Source organism: Thamnophis elegans, chromosome 1 (genome assembly GCF_009769535.1).
Source record: "Thamnophis elegans isolate rThaEle1 chromosome 1, rThaEle1.pri, whole genome shotgun sequence".
Classification (NCBI taxonomy): Eukaryota; Metazoa; Chordata; class Lepidosauria; order Squamata; family Colubridae; genus Thamnophis; species Thamnophis elegans.
The window spans coordinates 155,696,331-155,723,584 of record NC_045541.1 but is presented as its reverse complement, the minus strand read 5'-3'; the positions used below and the strand labels follow the sequence as shown (position 1 = coordinate 155,723,584).

Here is a 27,254-nt window from a genome sequence, read left to right as displayed (position 1 = left end):
CTGTTTCAGTTTATTTCTTATACCATATATTCAATGGGTTTTGATTTGAAGGCGCTCCTGCTGCCTCATTTAAATGCACTAAAATGCAATACAGTAATTGCAGCATAGTATTATCATGTGCTTGAATTTTTTATTCCTGCAATTAAATTATTAGTCATGATGGCTGTATATTATTTCCTATATAAAAAGCATTAGATATGTCACTCAGTTTACTTCCTGTGAAAGTTCTATTGCTCTCAGGTTCACTGATTGACTTTCCACTGGATTTGGTTATCTACTTTAGGAACAGAATGGTGGGCTAGATAGGCCTCTAATTTTATCTAGCAAGGTTTTTGTGTTTTCATTTTTAAAAGATTTAAGAACATGAAACTGCTGAAATTCACTATATTGGTAGGTTATGTAGAAATTTATAACTGGGACTGGATTTCAAATATTTCACTTGTATCTGCCAAGTATGAATTGCTTCTTAGATACATCAGAATTTTGCTCCTTTCAACCAGTGAAAGGCTGACAGGCCAGATACAGTAGCAAAGCAAATATCAACACATCAAACTATTGTTAGTCTAATATCCAACCTATGTAATTAAGACAATGTGTAGTTCTTCCGCTTCAAATTTACCCACATGCTACTTCTCTGTATCATAAGAGAACTGATACTCTAGAAGGATTTGAAACTGGTTTTCTTTTAGCATCGTCTTCTGTCGATAGCCTTCATTGTTTTCTTCATTAAAATATCTGTTCAGAGGCATCAGTTACCTTTTCTCTTAAACTGCAGACAACAACCTCATACCCAAAAGAAGTTGAGCAAAGGAAGGACCACGTCTCTTCTCATCAACCTGTCCCCTCATCAGAGGTCCTTCTCAAGATGCCACCACAAACTGAGGTATGACAGGGAGCAACCAGGTAATGGGCTCAATTACGGACCCTGGCTGTGGATCCCTAAAGTTCATCTGGTAGCCACGCTGCTGTTTGGGGTGAGATGCAGGCATAAGTCCCCGACTTTCCTACATTTTTGAAGATGCCTTATCTTTAAGTTAGATGGTATTGATTCAGTAATTCTTTGCAAGCCCATGGAACTCAAACAAAATTTAATTTTAAGTAGAACCAGTGGTGGGTTGCAGGCAGTATGCCCTGGTATGGGCATACTGGAGCCTGCCCGGAGTACCAGGTACCGTTGCGGTACAGTGCTCTGGGTGGCCCATCCGCCTGCCCGAGCTCCTTACCTGTCCTTTAAAGCCTTCAGTGCTTCTGCACATGGCCGTGCTAGGTTGCAACGGGATCCAGAACCCATCACTGAGTAGAACATATAGTAATGGACTTCTGTTGTTTCTTATAGGTTAGTGTACTTCTGTTCAAATTCTTCAGGAATATTTATATATGTTTTTATATCCCTAGAGAATTTGTCATGTAATAAAAATAGTGTTATTAATTTTATAACTGCTCTATATTCCAGGAGGTTTCTATTGGCAATCTTCTTGGATGCTTCTCTCAGTTTACTTTTGTGCTAGTATCAAAAGAAGCTCTTATTATGAATTCACTGAAAGAAGAGGGATGCAGTATTATATGGCAATAGAGAGAAGGCCCTCTTGCTTATAGACCTCGGCTAAGAGTGTCCTCTACTCACTGAGCAGGCTAGCATCAACCAGTAGTTTAGTTTTCAATACAAAAATATACTTCTCTATTATACAAGGCACTTAGCTTAGCCTTTTAAAAATGTTTAGATTTTTATTGCACTTTGCTGTTCCTACTGACTGTATTACATTTCAATATCAAGCAATATATTGCAAGTTGTAAACATTAAAATGAAGAATTAAAATAATATTTAGTTCTTTTCAAACTGCATATAAGAATTATTTTATTGTAATTATTATTATTTCTTCTGCTTTTTTCATATTCCCCCCAAAAAGTAAGTCCTTCTCTGATAATTAAAAATTGAACTTCTTGCATAAAAAAAGGGAAGTGATATTGTATAAGTACTCTGTGCTTGCAGGTGTGCTTCTTTTCTTAGGTATGCTACAAAATCTGCCAATTCTTCGGAGCAGATTCTAAAAGCATAGAAGAAACTGCAGCCGCAGCTGATTTACCAACTTAATTTGTAGGGAGCGTTTATAGATAAAATTCAACATGCCTTGCATTGTTAGATTTTAGTGACATTTTAAAATTTATTTGGATTTCAGGAAAGAAATCTTCTCGAACTTCAGCAACTTTCCAAAGCATCAATTGTTCAGTCAAACAAGGCATCCAAATCTATACTGAGAGATGCTGAAAAAATCCTAAGAACAGTGCGCAAGAATAAAAGGCTTCTTGAAGAAAACCTGGAAGCCATTATTCGTGCCAAGGATGCTGATGCTTTGCATGCCTTCATAGATGAGTTGACAGCAGATCGGTAGAGTTCTGTATTTTGAGTTTGCATTTTCTTTGTTCTAGGAATATATTTTCCCCCTTCAGAATTACAATCATTTAAAATGGGCTAATATGAATTTTGTTTCCATCCTTTGTAAGGGAGGTTGAGGATTGTGGACAAATATAAAATCACACACCACTTGTATAGTAAAATTAACCCCCAAAAATTCAAGTCATACTATAAACATGAATTAAAAGAGCTACTCAACCAACTCTTTATCTATGCCTAGGAAAATGTTTAGAAACATTTTGATCTAAAGGTGAAAAGTGTAAAGCCTTTGCATCCCTGAATTTCTGAAGATAAGTTTGTCACATAAAGAAACCTTTTATTTTGTGGATTTCCATAATAGATCAGTGAGATTAAAGCTCCTGAGATCCAAGAAGGCATGATATTAAATCCAAGATTGTTTTTAACTAAAAGGTTAAAATAAATAAAAGGGAGATAAGTGAGAAGCAGGCAATTGTTTTCTATGCCTTTAAAAAAAAATATATAATATGTATTTATAACAATTTTTCCCTACTGTTGACAATATACTTGAAGATCCATCTTATCTTACAACGGTCCTACTTCTTCTTCCCTCCCTCCCTCTTTCCTTCCCTCGTTTCTTCTCTCCTACTCCCCTTCCTTCCCTCCCTCCTTCTCTCCTTCCCTCCTTCCTTCCCTCCTTTCTTTTCTCCTTCCCTCCTTCCTTCCCTCCTTTCTTTTCTCCTTCTCTCCTTCCTTTCCCCCTTCCTTCTCTCCTTCCTTCCCTCCTTCCTTCCCTCCTTCCTTCTCTCCTCTCCTTCCTTCCCTCCTTCCTTCCCTCCTTGCTTCCCTCCCTCCTTCCCTCCCTCCTTTCTACCCCTCTTCTCTCCTTCCTTCCTCCTCTCCTTTCCCTTCTCTCCTTCCCCTTCCTCCCCTTTACCCTTCCCCTCTTCTTCCCATTCCTCCCCTCTTTCCTACTCTTACATTCCCTCCCATTCTTCCTCTGCCTTTCCCTTTCTCCTATTCCTCTCCTTTCTCCTTTCCTTCCTATCTTTCCTTCTACTCCTCCCTCCATCCACTCTAACTGTTGTTGTGTTTACATATTCTCCTCTTCAGAGGATGACCTGGTTCTCTTGTTCTTTTCTTTTTTCCCCTTATTTGAAAGTTATATAAAAAAGGCAAGATTTACAAAATACAAGATACCTATGCCTTTATTTTGGATGGCCATAGAATTACAGTAAATATGAGGATGATATGATGCCATCATACAAATAATAAGATGGGATCCTTGCATTGGGTGGTTGTACTTGCTTTATTTATCCCTGATAACTTGTAGGAAGTTTAAAGTTTGTTAAAAAGATTTTATTCATAGGGGTGGGTGGGTAGGAGAACTTAAAAAAAAAAGTTCAGGACTTCATGAATACTACTCTGTTGTCCATCTGAATAGTTTAAGGTGTAAATGCACACACACAAATTAGTGCTACTTCTAACTTTCTATGTCTTTCTTTCAACTGTATGAGTTTCAAACTCTTTATTAAAGCAAAGTTTTTCACTTTTGATGATATTATCCTCTAATTTTCTACTGCTTTTCCTCTCTTCTAGAGATGTACTAGAGGAAATAAGGATCAGGAAGACAGTAGATGAATGGATTAAGATAATGAGCATGGAAATTCAGGTGTGATAGAATGGTTTGTGGCAAAATACAACTCTGCTAAATGATTTTCTAAATCTTTCCCAAAGAAAGACATTTCACATTTCAGTTTTCAATTTTTGCAAATGCTAACAGACATACGCTAGCTGTCTCTAGTTTTTGAATTCAAGGTCCTCTAACAGCAAAGTCCTTACCTCTTGATTGTGGAAAATTTATTGTAGAACTGTCCATTATCTGTGATGTCTCCCCCAAATGTAGCAGATTATACTAAAGATTGCCTAAGTTACAAACTGTAGACAAATAAGTTCTCCCTTACCCTTTCTTTGGACTGATTTGAATGCTTTAATATATACAGTTGAAGGAAATACCTACTTTTGGAGAAAAGCAAAGTTAGATTAACGATCTTGTGGTTTCACTAAGTCATTAGATCAGTGTTTCTCAACCTTGGCAACTTGAAGATGTCTGGACTTCAACTCCCAGAATTCCCCAGCCAGCATTCGCTGGCTGGAGAATTCTGGGAGTTGAAGTCCGGACCTCTTCAAGTTGCCAAGGTTGAGAAACACTGCATTAGATAACTGTCCAGATTGTTCTTTTCTTTTAAAAATAGCAACATTTTGCATAGAAAATTGTGCAGTAGCAGAATTTAGCAAAGTTGTAGAAGTGTTGCTTATTTGCATAGCCTTTATGACAATATAGACTGCAGAAAATTGGTAGAATGGTAGGACAGAAACCAGTAAAAGCAGTGTACTTTCTTTTTGAGTCTTCAGCATTTTTTTAAAAAAATACGTACAAATTTATTTTACGTCATTGTTGATATTAGGCACACACCGTTAAATCTATATGATATTGCAACATAATACCGATTGCCTTCCTTCCTATGGATACTGTCAGCACTATTGTTGAAAGCATTGCTCACACATTAAAACTCTATCAACCTTTGTGTTAATCTAAAAGCTATCATTTTATTTCTACTTTTACGTTTTCTTTTTAGGATGAAATAGCAAGGAAGGACTACCTCAAGGCACAACAGACCGTCAAGACATCCAGCAGAGAAGCAAATGCAAAATCTCATTATGATCAAAGAATTCCCCCCAAAAGACTTTTGCCTACAGCAAAGCCGTCTCCAAAACTGCCAGAAAAAGTGAGAATGCCTTATATGGGAGCTATGGTGGGCTAAATCTAGTTCAGGCTGGAGTCAGCAGAGGCCATTTCATCAGGAACTTCATGAGGATGAGGAATTTGCCCCTTGCACAGGCTGTCCTCAGGTTACAACAGCAATTAGGACTGGGATTACCGTTCCTAAACAATGTGGTTGTAAAGCATGATGTCAGGCAAATACATCACTTACCAACAGCAATCCCACAATCTTGGTTGCCATCATAACTTAAGTGGAATGAGGTAGGAGTCTCAGGCAATGAGTTCAGTGGAGCTGCACAACAGAGATGGTGTTCAGCCAATTCTGACAGGTTCTGGAGCACTGGTAGCGGAAATTTTGAGTAGTTTGGAGAACCGGTAAATACTACTTCTGGTTGGCCCTGCCCCCATCTATTCACTACCTCCCAAGTCCCAGCTGATTGGCTGGGTCTTCTTTTGTTGCCCTGCACAGAAGAACGGAGCTGCAAAGCAGATTAGTGGGGTGGGGTGGAAATTGCGATTTTACAGTATCCTTCCCCTGCCATGGCCACCAAGCCACACCCACCACGCCACACCCACAGAACCAGTAGTAAAAAAAATTGAATACCACACTGGTGCACAGGTGAATGCAGGTGGGCCAATGCGCCGTGAGTGAGCAGAGCGTGCTTGAGTGGCCACACGCAAGAGAATACAGGCTAGTTAGGGGGATGACGCTAATTTCGAACTGTCACTGAGCAAGTGGTCATGTTGACGACAGTTTTTCTTATCCGCTAGATCTTTAGCAATAATTTTGTGGACTTTCAGTTGAAGTAGAGGATAAATGCCCTAGGTGCCAAGAAAGCCCAGCCTTGGTGCTTCCCTGACTTTGAACAGTCACTAAACGAAAGATTGTAAGTCAGTTTAGTGACTGTTCAAAGTTACAGCAGCAATGAAGAAGTGACGTAGAACTGTTTTTCATCCTTCTGACCGTTGCAATATCCCTATTGTCACATAATCAAAAGGAAAACAGTCTTTTACAGTCCTCTTTGCAATGGAATATCTTTAGAAAATGACAGCACCAAAAGGAAATATATATACAGTGTGTGTGTGTGTGTGTGTGTATACATACATACATACATACATACTTGTATGTATGTATGTATGTATGTATGTATGTATTTGTAGATTTTCACGGTTGTAGGTATGCTGGTCTTGTTGTATTCGGGTCTTTTCCCGTGTAAGATTGAGATTGTCTTGGTTTCAGCCAGGCTGGGTTTTGGGCTGTATCTTTCTCCATTATGGATGAATTATGTGTTGGTTAGGCTTTTCCCATGTAAGATTGAGATTGACTTGGCAACGTTTTGGCGAGGTCTCACTCGCCATCTTCAGGCTGGGTTTTGGGCTTAAAAGCATACCTATATCCGTGAAAATCTATGAAAACATACACATGTATACATATATACATGTGTAGATATATATATACAAAATCACTGCAGATAGTCCTCAACTTACAACCTTTTCATTTAGTGACTGTTCAAAGTTACAACGGCAATGAAAAAATGACTCTTTTTTCATTCTTTTGACCATTGTAGCATCCCCATGGTCACATGATCAAAATTCAGACGCTTGGCAACTGGCATCTATGACACTCACAGTGTGAAAAACAGCCATGTCACTTTTCTCAGTGCTGTTGTTAATTTTGAATGGTCACTAAATGAACTGTTGTAAGTCAAGGAATACTTGTATTGTAATAAATACCGTATTTATCGGCGTATAACACGCAGTTTTAAAACTAAAATTGCAAGCTTAAACCCTGCCTGCGTGTTATACGCCGATACTCCGGGTGGCAGAAGCCCGGGACCCAGTCAAATTCGCTGCGCAAGGTGAAACGGCCGGCAGCAGCCCTGCTCTCCTGCTGCGGCTTCTGTTTCAATAGGGAAGAAAACTTCCTTTCGCTTCCCGGGCTTCTGCCGCCCGGCAGAAGCCCCGGGACCCAGTCAAATTCGGGAAGCGAAAGGAAGTTTTCTTCCCTACTGAAACAGAAGCCGCAGCAGGAGAGCGAGGCTGCTGCCGGCCGTTTCACTTTGCGCAGCGAATTTGACTGGGTCCCGGGCTTCTGCCACCCGGCAGAAGCCCCGGGACCCAGTCAAATTCGCTGCGCAAGGTGAAACGGCTGGCAGCAGCCTCGCTCTCCTGCGGCCAGCGTCCGTTTCAGTCGCTTCCCTTGTCCGTCTTGATTGCTGGAAGCAGTAACAAACGGCGCGTCCGCTCCGCATCGCCCTGACAACCACCCCAGCCGGCGGCTGCCAGGCCTCGCTGGAGTCAATTGCAAAGCTGCGTTCAGCGCTTTGAGGACCTGAGGCATCTTGGGAAATGTAGTTCCCTATCAGAAAGAATGGAGTAGCTGCGAATTTGTAACAACATAATATAACTTGGTGCTTCGCAGGTTACGAAAATCTCGTTTGATTTGCACACTGTTTTTTAAAAGTTAGATAAAGAAATTATGCTGTGAAAGCGACTAGATAGCCCCCCTCCCCTTCCTGTGTGTGAGAAAGGGAAGGAGAGGAAGGAAGGAGGGAGGGGGGAGGAAAAGAAGAAGGGAGGGGGGGGGAGAAGATGGAAGGAGAAAAGATGGATGGAAGGAGAAAGAATGGAAGGAGAAGGAGGAAGATGGAAGAAGAAAGGAAGAAAAAGAAGAAGGGAGGGAGAAGGAAGGAGGTAGGAAGAAAAGGGGAAGAGAGGGAAAGAGCAGAAAGACAAAGAGGATGAAGTTGATAGGCAAGAGGAAGGGGGAAGGAAGGGAAAAAAAAGGGAGAGAGTGAAGATGAGGAAGAGGTTTTTGGTTTTCCAAAAAGCAGTGATTCTGATTAAGTTTTTTTGCTCAAAGAGGTGTTTTTTCATTTCATATTTGCCTTTTAAGAGGAGTTAATGTTATAATTCATGTTCTAATGTTATAAATTTTAATCCAACATTAAGTTCCGAGCTTCCAAGTCATTTATTTTTAATGAAAAAAATTTTTACTCAAATTTTTGTGTTAAAATGGGGGGTGCATGTTATACGCCGGTGCGTGTTATACGCCGATAAATACGGTAAATAAATGTGGCCTTCTATCTCCTAACTTTAGATGTAGGTGGCTAAATATAATGATTCTTATTTAACCATCTACTTATTTGAAGTCAAATTTCAGAATGATTTTTCTTTTTTAAGCAGAGTTCTCTGAAAACAAGGTTGGAAGCACAAAATGAAGAGTATCTTTCTCAGGTTTATGGCAGGCCAGTTTACCAAGGTCACAGAAGCACACTGAAGAAATCTCCATATCTGCGCTTCAATTCTCCACCTCCCAAATCAAAACCTCCACGACCAAAAGTAATAGAAAGTGTTAAAGGTAGGTAGTGTTTTATTTTCTTTTTCCCTGAAGAACATTACAAACAGCTTGCCTTTCTATTCTAGGATATATTTTATTCCCCCTTGATCTTGTAAAAAATCTGTAGAGTAATGTAGCTATTTCTGATAAATAGCATATTCAGGACATTTATTTAATTATCTTTGCCACCATACACTAGAAATGGCTAGTTTATACTACTATGTAAAAGTAAAAAATTGAGATTTGATGCTATTATCTTATTCTACTGCACCAAAGCGAGTCGGAAGTCAATGCCTTTTCTTTCTTTTTTCCCTTTTCCCTACATTTTTCTCTTCCCTTCTCCCTCCCTTATTTTCCTACTATTTTCTTTTGTATTTTTATTGATTTTATATTATAAACTAATAACAACAATAAATAATTAAATCTGTTGAGCCGGTCATTCTCTGTCCCAAAGAAGGGCAGTCTTTGATTTCTGTAAAATGGAGGATTTCTTGCCAAAGTAGGTCATAGGAGAGCATTAGTCCCTCTACAATTCTCCTTCCTGCAGGAAAATTCTCCTTAGTTCTACGTTGCTTCTCTCCTTGATTAGTTTCCACCCATTGCTTCTTGTTCTACTCTCAGGTTCTTTGGAGACTAGCTTGACTCCCTCTTAAACTAAGGCTTACTTCAGAATTGATTTTGCAGTGTGTGAAAACAAAATTAATCTGATTTCACCAGGCACAAAAGTAAAACCTATCAGGACACAGGCTGTCTAACAGCTTTGTCATTCCACCTTAAGAACGTTTGGGGTGCATATGCAGAACCAGCTAACATCCCTTGCTTGCTTTCTGCAAAGAAACAGGGTTCACAGTTCTATCTCCTTCTAACTTCTAAGGATTGTAAGAAACTGTAAGAAGAGGCTGTAGCTGGTTTTTTGGTTTGGAGAAATTAAAAGGTGGAAATGGTAGTCATATATTTCCATTCCAACATTTAACATCCCTCCACAACATGAGCCAAAATTTCACAGTTAATTTTTAGTATCAAAATTGCTGAATTTCAGTGACATGATTTGAGGCTGTATGTGTGTGTGGGGAGGGGGAGGGGGAGCTGTTTGCCTCCCGGTAGGCTCCCATTTCTATCCCTATCTTTCATTTTTGAAAGTAAGAAGGCAGAGCAGGGAAGGCAGAAATTGCGTTGCTGGCTGTGTGAAACAAATTTATCAGCAAGATCTCAGGGGCTGAGAAACTGTAATTGGGGGCTAGGAGAGGGTTTCAGATTGCTACAAGAGTCCCATATCTGCTTGAATACCAGCCAAACCTACTCTAAAAGCTTTTGTGTGTTTAAACATTTTTTGGGTTCATTTATCATGCTAAACTATAGTGTGGTTTATTTGTTAAGATTTGCATGTTGCTTGAACACAGCATTAGGATTTGTAAACGACAGTGGCATCTTGGTATTCCAACTGCTTTGAAAGTCATCAAATTTGGTACTCAGTGCATTTTGAGGTGAAATTTTTGTCCTAGTACTCATTGTTTGTTTGGTACTCGATGCACAAGCTAGAACTTGTTATTATCAGCTGCCTTGTGACTCACTATATTATTCCTTTTTGGAAAACATTGTTTGATTTTTGATATTCATTGGACTTGATGGAACCAATTAACAAAGAGTGCTCAGATAATTAATCTGATTTCATCAGGTACAAAAGTAAAATCTACCAGGACACAGACCAGCCCCCATCTGGACAATAAAGTTTTCAATCCTAAGAAGCCAGAATTAGTATCTGCTTTTCACCAGGAACTACAGTATCTTTTCAGTCCAACGAAAGCGATTCGTGAAGCATCTGGTTCTCTTGAAGGTCATCTCATTCCAATGGCAATTCCATTAGGTATGAATTAAAAAGTTACTCAAGCAGTCTTGCTTAGCGCAAAGCAGATCAGCTAACTCGAGATTTTTTTTCTTTTGATTATCTTTAATACCAAGTCAAGTCTTAATTTGATACCTTTCAGAGTCACTCTATAAGGGATTTTGGAGATAGATAGATAGATAGATAGATAGATAGATAGATAGATAGATAGATAGATAGATAGATAGATCTTAAAGCTTGAAATTCCCACAAATGAGGGGAAAAGTCATTTGTCAAATGAAAAGTCATTTGACTTCCAATTTGAAAATTATGAAATAGAATTGTTTTCATAATCTCCAGATACCTCAGATTTGATTCACCCGAGAAACTGAGGGACTGAAGAATTTGAACCGTCTTTTTACTGAAATGATTGGCCTGCCTTAAAATATTTGTATGGGTCAATAGGCCTCGCTAGGACAGCATTGGCTGGTGAGATTTCTCTGAGAAGGTGATAAGCAGATCATGAAAGAAACAGCTCTCTTCCATTTAATATTGAATGATACTCTTTGAATGTTGCTTGATTTAGCCCTCATGTATAGTCATTGATAAAGCAAGAGAATGGAATAGATAAGCTCCAAAGTATTTTCTGATTTTTGACCATAAATTCTGATTTTTGACTTTTCCTCCATGAACAAAAGAATGTAGGTGCTTGGCATGCTATCTAGCTTTACATTTGTATATCGAGTTGCAACTTTTTGATTTGTTTTGAATTTCTCATAATATCTTTTTATCAAAGTCATCTTTTTTTTAAATTTTAGCTTTGCCTATAGTTTAGCTCCTGGTTAGAATCCATTCAAGATAACTTTCATTGCTTTCTTTTGTTTTGAACTTTCATAGGGCAAAAACAGATCAATCTCATCTCATCTCAGCCTTCAGAAATAAATATAGGTGAATTCCATCCTGTTACTGTGGCAACTTCTGTTCTTCCCCCTTCCTCTCCCTCATCACCAAAGTCAAAAATGAACAAGCCCAGTGTCACAATAATAGAAATGAAGTCAGAGAAAAAGGATCCTCCCAAACTAACTATGCAGGTATGGAATAAAGAATAAGAAATATTTAGTGGATTAATAGTCACTTTGAGAAAAATGTATCTTCCTCTGTTTCTATCCCTTTCTGGTAGAAAAAAAAAACAATGCTCACTTTTATATCTGGAGACGACAGAAAGAACACACCATTTTTAAAAAGGAAATTGTAAGTGGGGGTATAGGTGGGAACATTCATAAAATCAAATTAAGCTGACAGCTGAGATATTCTTAAGTCTATTATTATTTACGCAGTTGTGTTTTCCAGAATACATAATAGTCTTCTGAAGTCACACTTTAGAGTTAATAGAAGTCTGTTTAATAGACTGATAGTTTATCAGATAATTACTAATTTTTAGTGCTGGAGTGGGCATGATAGCAGATTTTTATATCTAAGTACAGACTAACTGTAATTATATTTGTTTAATTTTAAATTGATTTTTAAAGAAAAATCCTTTATAAATAAATGTCCCTTAGATAACTTAGATGGGATGATTCCCTTTTTTGAGTGTGTAGCAAATATTGCATCAAGAGCTCAACCTTTGAGAAATGTCATTATCTTTTTTCATTCAATTGTTGCTTCTGGAGAATATAGAACAAACACTATTTTTAATCTTCTCAGAGTTTCCTTCCTGCCATCTTTGCCACCATCAAGGCAGGGCAGTGTGTTTTTATTTTTGCAAACAACGTAGAATCCTTGGAGATGACGAGAGGGAGCAGTGTTAACTTGGCAATTGGACTTCTGGCTTGCTGAATTGTTAAATTCTGGGAACGAAGTCCACATATTTTACAATTGCCAAATTTGAAAAATGCTGACCGAGAAGTTGTGATTTGGATACAGTTCCCTCTCCTAAGAAATATAAAACCTATATTAGGTGGTTTCTGTTAGCTTTCATTCTTAGCCATTTTGAGAGCCCTTCAATTTTTTAAAAAAAGTTTAAAAAATGGATTCACATTTATTAAGAATAAATCTTATTAAGCAATGTTTTTGTGAATACAATATATTATTTTGCTCTCATATTATTTGCTTTTTATGATAACGTCAGATTGATTGATGCCCATTCCATTTTCAGCATACCAGAACAATTGTACTCTTTGCTTTACAAATAGCTTGTCAAAATTAATTAATACTTAGTCTTATTGATGTTGGCTAGACAGTTTCCCTTTTCAACAGAGAAGATTGCAGCTTGACGTTTTTTCCCTGAAATAAAACTAGCTGCAGCTATCGGGTTGGTGTTGAAGGATCTCTCCTATTTGACTACTTTCCTCTTCCCTTTCTTTATTCTTAATGCGATCTTGCTTGGAGAAGATAATAGTGATACTGACATCCCTACTTTCTGTCTAGAGTACAGGTAGTCCTCACTTTACAACAGATCATTTAGTGACCATTCAAAGTTACAATGGCACTGGAAAAAGTGACTTATGGTGGTTTTCACCTTTGCAACATCCTCATGATTATTTGATCAAAATTCAAGTGCTTGGTAACTGGTTCATAATTATGATCGTTTTAGCGTCCTGGGGTCCCTTTGCAACTGTCAGACAAGCAAGCCAGTGGAGAAGCCAGATTCACTTAACAACCAGGTTACTAAGTTATCAACTACAGTGATTCACTTCGCAAGAAAGGTCGTAAATGGGGGCAAAACTCACTTAAGAAATTATCACTTAATAACAGAAATGTTGGGCTGAGCTGTGGTTGTAAGTTGAGGGCTACCTGTAGTAATACATTATAACCTATTTGTGATTTGTTTATCCATTGCCACAGCATAGAAGATACGAAGTGTGATTGAGATGTGCCTTGTATCCAGAAATGAAAAACTCAATTTGTTTCTTTGCAGACACTACCTAATATTGATATTGACAGCGTCTCAAGTGACACTACAAATGAAAACCAGGAGTCTTTACTACCTGGTCCTGCAAAGGCTACAATACAGGTATCTGTTGGTTTCCAATAAGCAAAGTTTGTCTAATATTGCAAAAGGGTTATTGCTGAAAAGAGAATTTAACATTAATTTAATATGCTTCACCTGATTAATTTCTTATAAGGAAAGCCTTTATGTATAATGGTATGCCCTAGTTTGAAGGACCCAAGTGATTACTGATTGATGTTGAGTATTTTATAAAAACGGCCATATTTCCTCACTTTATTCAAACCAATTTCTCATTTTACCATACAGATTTCTTCATTCCCACTGCTTCAACTTTTCTGTTCCTTCTGACATACTCAACTCTCACTTCTAAATAATAGAATGGACAAAAGACATTTTTTTTATTTTCATTCACCTTTCTATCTTTCTACAATCATTTGTGTATCTTCATCCAAAATCATTTCATCACTTTTATTTTTAATGTCGTTCATTCTGTTGAGGTTCCCTTTAGCTTTTTTCATCCACTTTTAATACAAGTTTTATTTTTATCAGATTAACTACATTTTCTCTGTCTGAATATTAATTGTGCTTTTCTTTTGCTGCATTGTTTACAGCTATCACTTCTCACTATTCACATTGAACAATGGTTTTTCTTATCCTCATTTTTGCTCTAATTCTGTATTACAGAAAATATGCATTCCTTGTGTTGAAACATTTTTCTTGTTTTTATTTTCATGCAGGAGTTCTACTTTTTACTGTCATTTTTAGTTTCATTTCTTTCATTTTCTTCTATGCACATTCATCACCTTATTAAAAATGGTCTGTCATATTAGAGAATTTTTCTTCATCTTGTAATCCTTCACTAATTAGCTCAGTCCTTCATCATAAATAATCAAATCAATTACGCATTTACATTTATTTCTTTGCCATGCGTATTCACGAACAGACATGCATAAATGTTTATTAAAACAAACAAAACTTTTTCTAAGCAACCAGTTAGTATTCTCGTTGGTCTTTATGTGGCCAAATCACTTTGTTTGTAGGCTCTCATCCTGTTTCCATCCACCACCACCACCAATATCACATTCTTTTATATTACTGTACTTTTGTAGCTAAATTTGAGAGATAACTGAAATCTGTCTTTTATGTAGCCCACTTCAGAAGACAGCTTGCTTCAAGATGAAGAGCTGAAACTTCCAGGTGCTAACTTTATTGATGCTACTGATATTACTCAGGTCAGTTTTCGGATACTCTACCTTGCAATATAAAAAAGTAGTTTAATCTTTTTAAACACTGCTGCTTTCACCCATTGCTCCTTGTTGGCTTTCATGCGTGATTAACTATTAAGTGTATGATAGCCTATTACAATAGAAACAAATCACATTTTGCTCTTGTGTTGTGTTTATGCAAAAAAGCAGCTTATGGACTAACATTAAAAGATACTAAGACATCAATTTATAAGATGTGAAATAAATTTCTGCCTTCTCCATTTCTTCAGGAATTACTTTTACCATGCATTTGGTTATAATAACAAACCTTTCAAAAATCAAGCTGGATAATTTACAAGATATAGTTTTAATCTGAAAGCTACCTGCTGATATTTGAAAATGTAAAAATACTTAAGGCATTAAGGAACATTTTCTTAACAGGTTGTTAAAAGTACAAGTCTGCAAGCATCCATGAAATATTTAGCAGCCTATTCATGTTAAAAAGAATATTTGAGCGAAGAATATTGTGTTCTAATTGCGTAATGCTTTCCTTGTAATGCATCTTAATGCTGGTTTTGTTCTTTCATTGGACTTAACTTTATTTGTCCCCATTACTACTTGTTTGTTTTGTAGTGTAATTTGTATGCTACCTTCTGTGATGATGCATGCAACTTCACCTAAAGGTAACTGAGGTGCCATGACATCAGTAAAGTATGATATCACCAAAACAAACAAGTAATCACACAACTCTTTAGTTTCTAAGCTTTTTAGCTCTCCATATGAATGTTAACTTGAAACTATCTCGATTACTGTAATGCCTCCATATGCCCAGATCAAACTCTAGTCCTGGTCATCCAGAATGTGACCCTAGAGCAGGGGTGTCAAACTCACGGCGTCACCACCACATCATGTGATGTATCTGGACTTCCCCCCCTTTGCTAAACCGGTTGTGGGTGTGGCCAGCACGTGACACATCCGGCCCGTGGGCTGGGAGTTTGACAGCCCCGCCCTAGGGTGTCTAAAATTTGAATAAGCTCTGCTGGTTTTTTTCAGTCTGGGGTTTTATATTCATTCTATTATTAGGAGCCGTGGTGGCGCAGTGGTTAGAATGTGGTATTGTAGCCTAACTCTGCCCACAGCCAGGAGTTCGATACTTTCCAGCCTTCTGATGTCGGCAAAATGAAGACCCAGATTGTCAGGGGCAATATCCTGACACTAAGCCTCTCAGAGAGCCTAAATCTTAAGTGCTGTTGCTATTAATGTGGTCAATAGAATGTATTGAATTCAAAAGCAATGATAACTCTGAATGTATGCTGAATGTTGTTTGGCTGTGTTGCCATCAGGGAGGAGACGATGACCGGATGTCACAGTGCTCTGAACCATTCCTACACTTTAGCAGACAAGGTGACATCAGTTCTCCAAAATATAATGGACCTCCATTTCCACCAGTGGCTCCAGCACCCCAGGTTTCAGCCGATATTCTTGATCAGATAATAGAAAAACAAGAGATCTTGGAAAACAAATTGATTAGCTGGTGAGTTCTCAATGACCATGAAATGGTGATCATTATGTTTCAATCCCATTCATGCTTTGCAGCGTTTATTTGATTTTTCATAATGTGAACAGGTAGTCCTTGACTTACAATCAGAGTTAGGACTGGAGCATCTGTCACTGACCAGTGATGCAGTTGCAAATCATGTTTGATTTTACAACTTTTTTTTGCTCTAATTATTAAGTGAATCATATAGCTGTTAAGCTAATCTGACTTTCCCCCCATTCACTTGGCTTTTCAAAAGCCCCTGGGACATTGATGATCTTAAGTGCAAGGGCTGGATGTAGGTCACTTTTTTCAGTAACGTTAAATCGACATGAAACAAATGGTTGTAAGTCCAGGATTACTTGTAGTCAATTCTCATAGCCAGACAAATATCTCAGAATACATTTCATCAGTGACAATAAGAGGATGAAGATACTCATTTGAGAGAGAACTTTATGCAGTGCTGATAGAAAATGAAGTGTTAAGGGGGCAGTTAGATAGGGGTAGATAAAAACGGAAAGGTTGACAATGAAGAATTTGAAAGGCAAGAAAAAGGAATTTCCTTATTTTTTTGAGTATAAGGTGCACTGGAGTATGAGACGCACCAAGATTTTGAAGAGGTAAATTTTTTAAAAAAGATTTTTGCACTCTGCAGATCTCCCAAACCCTTTGCACGCCTCATTTTTTGTGAAAAACGGGCATGCAAAAAATGTTCGGGGGGGGGGGGGGAACCAAAAATGGCCCTTTTTTCATGAAAACAGGCCCGTTGTTTTACCAAAAAAGGGCATGCCTAGCCTTTAGGAGGTTTGTATAGTGCTCCTGGGGATTTGGGGTGTGTGGCAAAAACGAGCAAAAAATAGCCCAATTTGCCCCCAAAAAGGGCATGCATAGCCTTGTAGCATCCCCAAAGGCTTGTAGGGTGCTCCTGGAGGCTGGGGAGGGGAAACTCATTTCTCCCCAACCCTCAGGAGCGTTTTTCAGGCCTCCCAAAGCCTCTGCATTTCCATTTTTGTGAAGGGACAGGGTTTCAGGAGGCCAAAAATGCTATATTGAGTGTATAAGACACATCCAGATTGTTACCCTCTTTTTTGGGGGGAAAAGGTGTGCCTTATACTGCAAAAAATACGATATTTATATAAGAAAATCCTAAGCCCATGAATTAACACTACTTAACTTAGCTATTTGTATTCAGAATTCTGAACAGTGCAGTTAGAGAAAATATAAACATTATTATTCTATCAGGGTAGAACAAGAAGTAATGGCACGAATTATCAGTGGAATGTATCCATCTCAGAAAGAGGTGATTCGCAATTTAAGCTCATCAGAGAGTGAAGAGAGCCAAGCAGTATCCTCGGACATTGGTAAGTAAAAAAAACAATGGCTGTCTTATCCTGATTAAAGAAGAATGAATGGGTGGCAAGCTTTTACAGAAGGTATTTAGGAAAAAGATTCATATAGTATGGTGAATAGTCCTGCATTTACTGAATCTGATAAATTGTATTTTTCCTCAATTCACCTAGTTCTGCTGTTTTCTTAAGTGTGTGCTGCTGCCTCCATCTCATTCCCTGCCATGTTTTTGTTTCTATAGTAATAAGAAACATGCTCCAAGCAACCCAACACAATAAAACACATTGATGCATTATATTATCAGATCATGTTCTCTCTTAGGAAATGAAGAATGTTTGTGTGTCCACTGTGTACACACACACACACTTTCTAGTTTGTGCTTCATCAACCTCAACTCTTAAATTTATCCCTATTTTTTTCCCCATGATTGGCAATATTCTCCCATATGTCAAGGAGAAGATCTTCCAGGCTTGTCTGGAGCTGCTATAATTTGAAACTGGATTTTCTTCACATAAAGCAGGTGGTCAGCTACTGAGATATAACCCTATTCAAAGAATGTATTCTCCCTAATGAATCTTATCTATTCTTGAGATATTAACCTTAATTTAAGTTTTAAAGGGAGCAAGACATTCTTATTAGTACCCTTCCTTACTCAATACTCATTAGACCTAGTTCAATCATTCTAGTTCCTCAGAGAAGTTTAAAATATATTGACAGATATATTCCATGCGTTTGTTCTTTCTTAAGACTCTCCTAACCACAGTCTTTATTGTCTCTTGGTAGCAAATTCCAGAAATAAACTCTATATTATTAAAGAAATACTTTCAGAAAAAACTTTAACAAAGATAATACATTTCAGTTAGTGTTCCTCAAGTTCTAATTGATAAGCATTTTTCCTCTTTCAAAATAAAATCCTTGATTTCAATAATCATGTACGTATATCTTTATTGTGAATTTTGAATTTTTTTCCGTTCCGTTCAGTCATGTCCGATTTTCAGAGATAGCGTAGAAAAGTCTCTGCTATTTTCGTGGCAACATTTTTCAGAACTGTTTTGCCATTGTCTCCTTCCTAGGGCTGACAGAACGTGACTGGCCTGAGGTCATCCAGACCCAGTTTCCTGGTTTCTAGTTGATGCCTTAACCACTACATCAAACTGGCTCTAATTATGAAATATAAGAAACTAGCTGATAACCTGGCATTGCCCGGGTATTTATTTTTAGGGGGGAAAAATGTCTAGACCAAAAATGATTTCTAATGTTGGATTTTCTCCTTTAGCAGAGGGAGCCCCCTTGTGGAGTGCTGTGAAGCCGTTACCATGGCAACTCCACTGTACTGTACTGAATCCATTTTACGAAAGTACAGTAGAATCCATTTTAAAGCACAACAGGCCGCATCTTAACAGAACACACACCTTGAGAGGTGTTAGGAGTGTCTTACCCCCACAATATTTTTTTCTAGAGAGTACCGTAAGTCATCTGTGTACCAAGTTTGGTTGAAATTGCTCGAGGCGTTCCAGAGATATGCTGGAACACACACACACATGCGCACACATACACACACACACACACACACACAGCCATTTATCTATATAGATAGATAGTAAACAGATATTACATGTGTATATGGGATCATCATCTAAAATCTACAAATTAAGCATTTAACACAAAACCACATATAAACAGAAAGGCATAAGGGGAAAACGGGATATCATTCCATTCCTTGCATTGTATCTCATATCATTCCTAACAATACTCTGACTCAGGATCAGTTTTGGGATAGTAGAGAATAGAAATAACTGAAAATAAGGAATAGAATAAGGATCCTAGGTACAACTTTTAAAGTTGAATTTCTGCTTGTGTTCTGATCTTCAGTTGAAGCAGCAGGCACTAAAGGTTTTCAGCTATTTGTTGATGCTGGCATCCCAGTGGATTCTGAAATGATAAGGCATTTTGTCAATGAAGCCCTTGCTGAGAGAGTAGCTATAATGCTGGGCAACAGAGAAAGCGAAAAAGCTGCATTGGCTCCAGTCGTTTCTTCCAGTGCGCCACAGTTGCCAGAAAAGGTGAGTTGTTTTCTTCTGTACTTAGTTTGAGATTAATAAAGGTCCTTTGGAGTTGGGCAGCCAATAATTATTTAAAGTTATTGACTGCTATTTAAATGGTTTAAACCAGGGGTCTCCAACCTTGGCAACTTTATGACTTGTGGGCTTCGCTAGCTGAGGAATTCTGGGAGTTGAAGTCCACAAGTCTTAAAGTTGCCAAGGTTGGAGACCTGTGGTTTAAACTATAGGTTGTCCTTGACTTACAGCCATTAGTTTAGTGACAGTTTAAAGTTACAATGGTGCTGAAAAAGTGATTTATGACCATTTTTCAGCTTACAACCTATGGCAACGTGATTAAAATTTGGGTGATTGACAACTGGCACATATCAATGACAGTTGCACTGTCCTGTGATCGCCATTTGTGACCTTAACAACCAGCTTCTGACAAGCAAAGTCAATGGGGCAAGATAGATTCGCTTAACAACTGCAATGATTCACTTAACTGCAAAATTACTCATTTATCAACTGTCTTGCTTAGCAACAGAAATTTGGGGCTCAGCTGTGGTTGTAAGTCAGGGACTACCTGTAATTGGCTGCCAGGGCAGTTGCTTCAACAAGGCAATAACAGAAGTATCCAGATACCTCATTCAGTCACCTGATTGACACATCTTGCATCAGCTGTCACTTCAACCAAACAGAATAGAGCTTGAAGGGACCTTGGAGGTCTTCTACTCCAGCCTCCTATTCAAGCAGCAGCTCCTATACCATTTCAGACAAATGACTGTCCAGTCTCTTCTTAAAAACCTTCAGTGAAGAAGCACCCACAACCTCTGAAGGCCAGCTGTTCCACTGGTTAATTGTCCTCACTGTTAGGAAGTTTCTTCTTAGTTCCAGGTTGCTTCTCTACTTGATTAGTTTCCATCCATTGTTTCTTGCCCTGCCTACAGGTGGTTTGGAAAATAAGTTGACTCTCTTCTCTTTGTGGCAGCCTCTGAAATACTGGAATACTGCTATCATGTCACCCCTTACAGACCAAGCACAATAGTTGTTCTTTTTTAAAGTGTATTATAACAATCTTAACATTATCTATGCATTAGCAATTATAGTAAGGATCCAGGAATGACCACACTCAGAATATCAACCAGAGTTGGCAATAAGTATTCCTAACTGTGGACAAAATCATTTGCGCTTCCAATGTGGATGTCCCTAGATGCATTCTTGACCCAGATATCTGTTCTTTCTGAGGGATATAAATTTCCCAGTTCTCAAACCCATAAAATCTTTGCCGCCTTGGGATTTAGTCTCAATGTAGTAGTCTTCATCCACCTCACACAGTCACTGCTTCAGGACATGCACAGTTTCTCCTGATTCACATATTACCTAGTAGAATTTACGATCATCTGCCACTTGGTGATACCTGCCCCAAAAATCTTGGATAACCATCCCAAGCAGTTTCATAAAGATAATAAATAGCACTGAAGATAGAATACTGCCTTATGGCACAGCACAGTGAGACTAGCAAGATGTACAGAAATAATATCCAGGACCACAGCACTACGAGGGCCACTAAGAAGCAGCTGAATCAATGGCCATTCTGTTTCTCCATAGGGCTTTGAGAAGATCAGTGGCTTTGTATATTCTTTTGGTCAGACAACAGCTTGGGCAGCAAAGAAAGATTGGTTTAATCTTCTTATTCTGGGCATATAGAATTCCAGAATTAAGCCTTAATATGAAGGCAGATCTTGGCTTGTTTTAATATGACATTTTATATTTATACTCCAAATCCAGACTTATTTCTTATTTGGTTTTGTATTCAGGCCGAAGAATCAAATGCATTAAATTAACATTGTCATTGACCAGTAAAATATTTGTACTTTAATAAGCTCTCCCTTCTTGGAATAGCAAGCATTAGACTCATTTAATTGAGGATTATTAATTGATTGGCTAGATAAATTTCAATCAAAATTTAAAGCTTTAGCAGAGATGAGTTAAAAGCAGTAGCAATGAGGATGGTTTCAATAGTTTTCGTATTTTTATTACCTTTGTGTGTATTTTTTTCCTTTTCAGGAAACCATTTTATCTACTCCATCGGTCACACCTGCATCCTCACCATCTCAGTCACCACCACCTGTAAAAGAATCCTTTACCGTAAAAACCCCAGAGTCCTCTATGTCTGTTAACGAGATGGATGAAGATGTGGGTGCAACAGGTAAAAATACAGATTTGCAGACTACAAAAGGAATTGTGATTTATATGTAACCGTCTTTGCTTTGAAGCATGATTTTTTTGTTTTGAAGAGCTTTCTTATAAGCAAGGTTTCATGTTGTTTTTGTCACAAAGCATGATTTTAATCACTCAAAGTACTCTGGAACAAAGTAGAATAGAATAGAATAGAATAGAATAGAATAACAGTTGGAAAGGACCTTGAAGGTCTTCTAGTCCAACTCCCTGCGTGGGCAGGAAACCATATGCCACTAGAGACAAATGACTAGCCAACATCTTCTTTAAAACTTCCAGTGTTGGAGCATCACAACTTCTGGAGGCAAGCTGTTCCACTGATTAATTGTTCTAATTGTCAGGAAATTTCTCCTCAGTTCTAAGTTGCTTATCTCCTTGATTAGTTTCCACCCATTGCTCCTTGTTCTACTCTTAGGTGCTTTGGAGAATAGTTTGTCTCCTTCTTTGTGGCAACTCCTGAGATATTGGAACACTATCATGTCTCCCCTAGTTCTTCTTTACATTAAACTAGGCATACCCAATTACTGCAACCATTCTTCATATGTTTTAGCCTCCAGTCTGCTAATCATCTTTGTTGCTCTTCTCTGCACTCTTTCTAGAATCTCCACATCTTTTTTACATCGTGGCATACTGCATACACCAAAGCTGGATGCAGTATTCCAAGTGTGGCCTTACCAAAGCATTATAAAGTAGCATTAACACTTCATGTGATCTTGATTTTATCCCTCTGTTTATGCAGCCTAGAACTGTGTTGGCTTTTTTGGCAGCTGCTGCACACTGCTGGTTCATATTTAAATGGTTGGATGCACAAGTAGAAATATGCCACCTGGTTGCTACAGCTGTAACTTTCAGGCCAAACATAATCGTACCTTTACTTAAAGGATACTATAGTAGTCACACATTATCTGTGCACTAACAACTGTAGTAAGCATCCAGGACTGACCATACTCAGAATATCAACCAAAGTTGGCAAAAGGTGTTTCGTTTTCATCCAGTTTTCTTTTGTGCCAATTCACATTATATCATACAGTATATTTGTGAGAACTGAACTTAAATAATTTTTGGCCCCATCTGCAATTTCCTAGATGCCCACCCATCATCCAGGAGTTTTGCGTAGGAACTATGGTTGATTTGAAAAAGGAAGAGGGCTCCAGCAGCATGGGCTAACTCCATGGATTCCTTTCCTGTCACTTAGGACACTAGGAAAATGAACTTTGCTTGTGTGTTGCCCAGAGTTTCAGTAGCAATAGGAGCAGCATTTCTCTCAGAGTTCCTGTTTGCATCCCAGCTCTTTCATGTAAAAGCTGAGACACGTTATAGTGGGTATGAAAAACTGCAGTTTATGTGGGCAGACGTCTGACAGTTATATAGAAGTTAACAAACCCTTTTCTTTTTTGATAATCAAATGGAAGAAATTGAGGCTTGAATTTGATGCTAAGTTTCCTTAAGTTTCCCATCCTCTTTGTTTCCTTCTACATCCACCTGATAGATCCTCTCTGTGAAAAGTTTAGGATTACTATAATTTTAATGCAAATAATTATAATCAGAAGGAATTTTCAGAGAAAGTTTAAAGTTTAATAACATTTATATGCTGCCCAATCCCATAGGACTCCGGTCGGCTAACAATACAAATAAATCAAAAAGAAGAGAAGGAAAGAAAAGATAGATTTAAAAAACACACCATGCACTCCATTCCAAGTGGGGTTGGACCATATTTTGGGGGCAACAGCCCCAGGCCTGCCGGAACAGCCAGGTTTTAGTGGCTTTACAGAAGGCCAAGAGAGTGGGAAGGGTCTGGGTCTCTGCGGGTAGATCATTCCACAGGGCTGGGGCAGCTACAGAAAAAGACCTCCCCCGAGTAGTCGTCAACCAGCATTGCCCGGTCGACAGTACCTGAAGGAGGCCCAATCTGTGAGATCTTATAGGTCGTTGGGAGGTATGTGGCAGGAGGCGGTCCCGTAGGTATCCAGGTCCTAAGCCATGTAGGGCTTTAAAGGTAATGGCCAGCACCTTGAAGCGCGTTCGGAGACCGATGGGAAGCCAGTGCAGCTTGCGGAGGATAGGTGTAACATGGGTGTACCTAGGTACACCCGATATCGCTCGCGCGGCCGCATTCTGGAGCAATTGTAGTCTCCAAACACTCTTCAGGGACAGCCCCAAGTAAAGCGCATTACAGTAATCAAGCCTAGAGGTGACGAGAGCATGAGTGACCATTTGAAGTGCCTCCCGGTCCAGGTAGGGCTGCAACTGGTGCCCCAGGCAAACCTGGGCAAAAGCCCCCCCCCCCCCCGTCACAGCTGACAGATGGTATTCTAATGTCAGCTGAGGATCCAGGAGGACACCCAAGTTGCGGACCCTCTCTTCGCCCCCAGGCTAAGAGATGGAATATCTGGTCCGTTCTTGGGGGGGCAACATCAATAGCCACTCGGCCTTGTCTGGATTGAGTGCTAGCTTGTTTACTTCCATCCAGACCCTAACAGCCTCCAGGCACTGACACATCACTTCTACCGCTTCGCTGAGTTGGCACGGGGCGGACAGATACAACTGGGTATCGTCCGCATATTGATGATATTTGATCCCGTGCCGACAAATGATCTCACCCAGCAACTTCATGTAGATGTTAAATAGGACGGGGGACAGGATCAAGCCCTGAGGCACCCCATATTTTAGGGGCCTAGGGATCGACCTCTGTCCTCCAACCAACACCGACTGTGACCTATCTGAGAGGTAAGAGGAGAACCTCCGTAACACGGTGCCTCCCACTCCCACCTCTCCCAGTCGTCGCAGATGGTATCAAAGGCCGCTGAGAGGTCAAGAAGCACCAGGATAGAGGAATGTCCTCTATCCCTGGTCAGCCAGAGATCATTGGTCAGCGCGACCAAAGCAGTTTCGGTGGAGTAACCAGGCCTGAAACCCGACTGAAAGGGATCTAGATAATCAGCTTCATCCAAGGTCCGTCGGAGCTGAAAGGCCACCACCTTCTCAACAACCTTCCCTACAAAAGGGAGGTTGGAGACTGGATGGTAGTTGTTAAGAATAGCTGGATCCAGAGAAGGCTTCTTAAGGAGGGGTCTTACCACCGCGTCCTTTAGGGGCAGCGGGAAAGATCCCTCCTGTAGAGAGGTATTAACAATCCTCTGGGGCCAGCCTAGTCGAAACCAGCCAGGAGGGACACGGGTCCAGTAAACAGGTGGAGGTACTTACAGCTCCCATGGCCTTGTCCACTTCCTCAGGAGTAACAAGCTGGAACTCGCTCCAAGAAATCCGATCAAGGCCCACTCTTGGCATCTCTGCAGGTACTGTCCAAGTGGAGCCCAGGTCCGTCCGAATCTGAGCGACTTTGTCCGACAGAAACTGAACAAATTCCTCAGCTCTTCCCTGCAAGGGTTCACCCGCATCCCTCCCTTTCAGGAGGGAGCAGGTTATCCTAAACAGGGCGGCCGGGCGTGATTCTGACGACGCAATGAGAGCAGAGAAATGCGTCCATTTAGCCGCCCGAATCGCCACTAGATAAGTCCTAATAAAGACTCTTAATTGTGTTCGGTCAGATTCGGATTTACTGAAAGAATGGCTCCTGGCTATAGGGCTAGATTATTCTCTCTGCATTAAAAAAATAGATAATAATATAATTTGACCTTGCATTCCCTCTCTCTTTTTCTCCCCCAATACATGCAGGGTCTGAGGCAGTAGTTACCAGTCCGGTTCATACACCTGTGGTTACCCCTACAGCAACATCCCTAGTAGCCTCACCAAGCCCTCCTGTATCAGTCCGTACCCTGGACCCAGGAGTGATGAAAGGACAAACCCCTCCCAATGCATGGGGCAATACAGAACTTCCTTTGGAAGAAGAGAAGCCAAGTTCACAGAGCGAAGAAGATTATAATCCAACAGCTATGTGAGTCCTCCACAACTTTAATGACTCTTTCAGCCTTCAACTGCAAGAATAAGACACAGCCAAAAGAAAAGTAATACAAAATTAGTTTTTATGCCAAGTTGAAATTGTCTTTCTGGCATTTCTACTTGGCCAGGTGGAATACAAAGAGGCTTTTAAAAAAATATTTTGGAATATATTAAGCCTTGCGTCATATTATAGCATGCTCATCTCTGTGCTGCATTTACTCCAATGCTATAACCCCAAAAGATATAATGAATTTTAAAGAATAGCAGACCCTGGGTTATTCTCTTCAACAAACTAGCAATGGTTTTTAAAGAAATCCAATTGAAGAGAATATACAGGTAGTCCTTGACTCGCAACAGTTCATTTAGTGACCGTTTGAATTTACTGAACGGCACTGAAAAAAGTGAGTTATGGCCACTTTTCACATGACCTTTGTAGCAGCCTCATGATCACGTGATCAAAATTCAGACGCTTGGCAACTGGTTCATACTTGTAACCGTTGCAGTGTCTCATGGTCACGTGATCCCCTTCTGACAAGCAAAGTCAATATGGAAGCCAGATTCATTTAACAACTGTGTTACTAACTTATCAACTGCAATGATTTATTTAACAACTGTGGCAAGAAAAAAAACTATGGCATTGTGGTCGTAAGCCAAGGACTACCTGTATATAGCTCAGGGTTTAATTGTGAAGCTCATGGTGCTCCCTGAGTTATTGTTTGTTTGCAGATGTTTCATTATCCTACTAGGTAATACCTTCAATGTAGGTGAATGTGAATTGCTTTCCCTGCCAGTATTTTTGGAGCTGTTCTTTTCTCCTTGATTAGAATATTGTTGTCTGCTTGTCTCATAATAATCCTTACTTATCTGGATGTTGATTGCTGGAGAGATTATGTTCTAGTCTTTTTGTTTCCTTAACTGTTTTTTTTTTAATTGTCTCTTGACTGGTGCGTAAAGTTGTTTTATCCCTATGTGTCTATTGATGACTGATTTGTCTAAATGCCAAGCTTCCAGGAATTCTGTAGGGTTTTTTTGGATTTAGCTTGGTTTCGGATGCTCACAGTTTTCCAGTTGAAACTGATTGAGTCTGCCCATGTTTTGGAAGATTAAGAACTTTTCACTGGGTCTTCTGACTGCTGGTTGGTTTTCTAGGAGCCCTCTGCTAGTCTTCTGCCTGTCTGACCTACATGGTGGCTGTGACAGTCCTTACACTGCAGTTCTGTAAAGGATTCCCGTTTTTTCTTTCTGGATTCCTTGATCTTTTGGTTTACTGAATATGTTTTGGAGAGGTTTGTTTAGTTTGTGTCCTGTGGTTGATGCAGTGTGCTTGTAATAATCTGTTAGCTGTTTCTGAGATATCTTGATGGATGGCAGTGTTGTCATTCATAGCTTATGGTTGGTTGCGCTGTAGTGTGTTGAGTGGTCAGGCACCTTTTGATAAAGTTGCATGGGAATCCATTTTGTTGGGAAATAATTTATAGGCAATCTGTTTATCTTTTCTGATGCTTTGGGTAGCTATAGTGTGTTTGCATTCATTTGATAATGTTCTTATGGGAGGTTGACTTGTTACTTTGGTAATGGAACATATGGTTAGTGTGGGTTGTTTTTCAATAGACTTGTCTTTCTAATTTGCCGTTGTTTCCTCCTGCTGATCAGGATATTCAGGAAGGATATTCTTCTTCCCTTCTGAATTTTATTCTTCTGGAGATGTCATTAATTA

The 27,254-nt window shown here is 39.3% G+C and overlaps 1 protein-coding gene across 4 annotated transcripts in view; it reads left to right on the top strand.

Annotated features, from left to right (window-relative positions):
* The window catches only part of KIAA0586 (KIAA0586 ortholog), a 73,503-nt gene that overhangs the window by 14,288 nt on the left and 31,961 nt on the right, over nt 1–27,254 (top strand). For 3 of the 4 annotated variants that reach the window (XM_032236023.1, XM_032236016.1, XM_032236001.1), the window contains exons 13-26: nt 776–883; nt 2,178–2,386; nt 3,971–4,043; nt 5,011–5,160; nt 8,340–8,517; nt 10,172–10,360; nt 11,216–11,409; nt 13,236–13,331; nt 14,417–14,500; nt 15,817–16,007; nt 17,253–17,371; nt 19,230–19,420; nt 21,467–21,608; nt 25,313–25,532. In XM_032236023.1, the coding sequence (XP_032091914.1) occupies nt 776–883; nt 2,178–2,386; nt 3,971–4,043; nt 5,011–5,160; nt 8,340–8,517; nt 10,172–10,360; nt 11,216–11,409; nt 13,236–13,331; nt 14,417–14,500; nt 15,817–16,007; nt 17,253–17,371; nt 19,230–19,420; nt 21,467–21,608; nt 25,313–25,532 (2,144 nt within the window). The remainder of the gene's footprint in view (nt 1–775; nt 884–2,177; nt 2,387–3,970; nt 4,044–5,010; nt 5,161–8,339; nt 8,518–10,171; nt 10,361–11,215; nt 11,410–13,235; nt 13,332–14,416; nt 14,501–15,816; nt 16,008–17,252; nt 17,372–19,229; nt 19,421–21,466; nt 21,609–25,312; nt 25,533–27,254) is intronic. The other variant, XM_032236008.1, reaches the window with a different exon arrangement.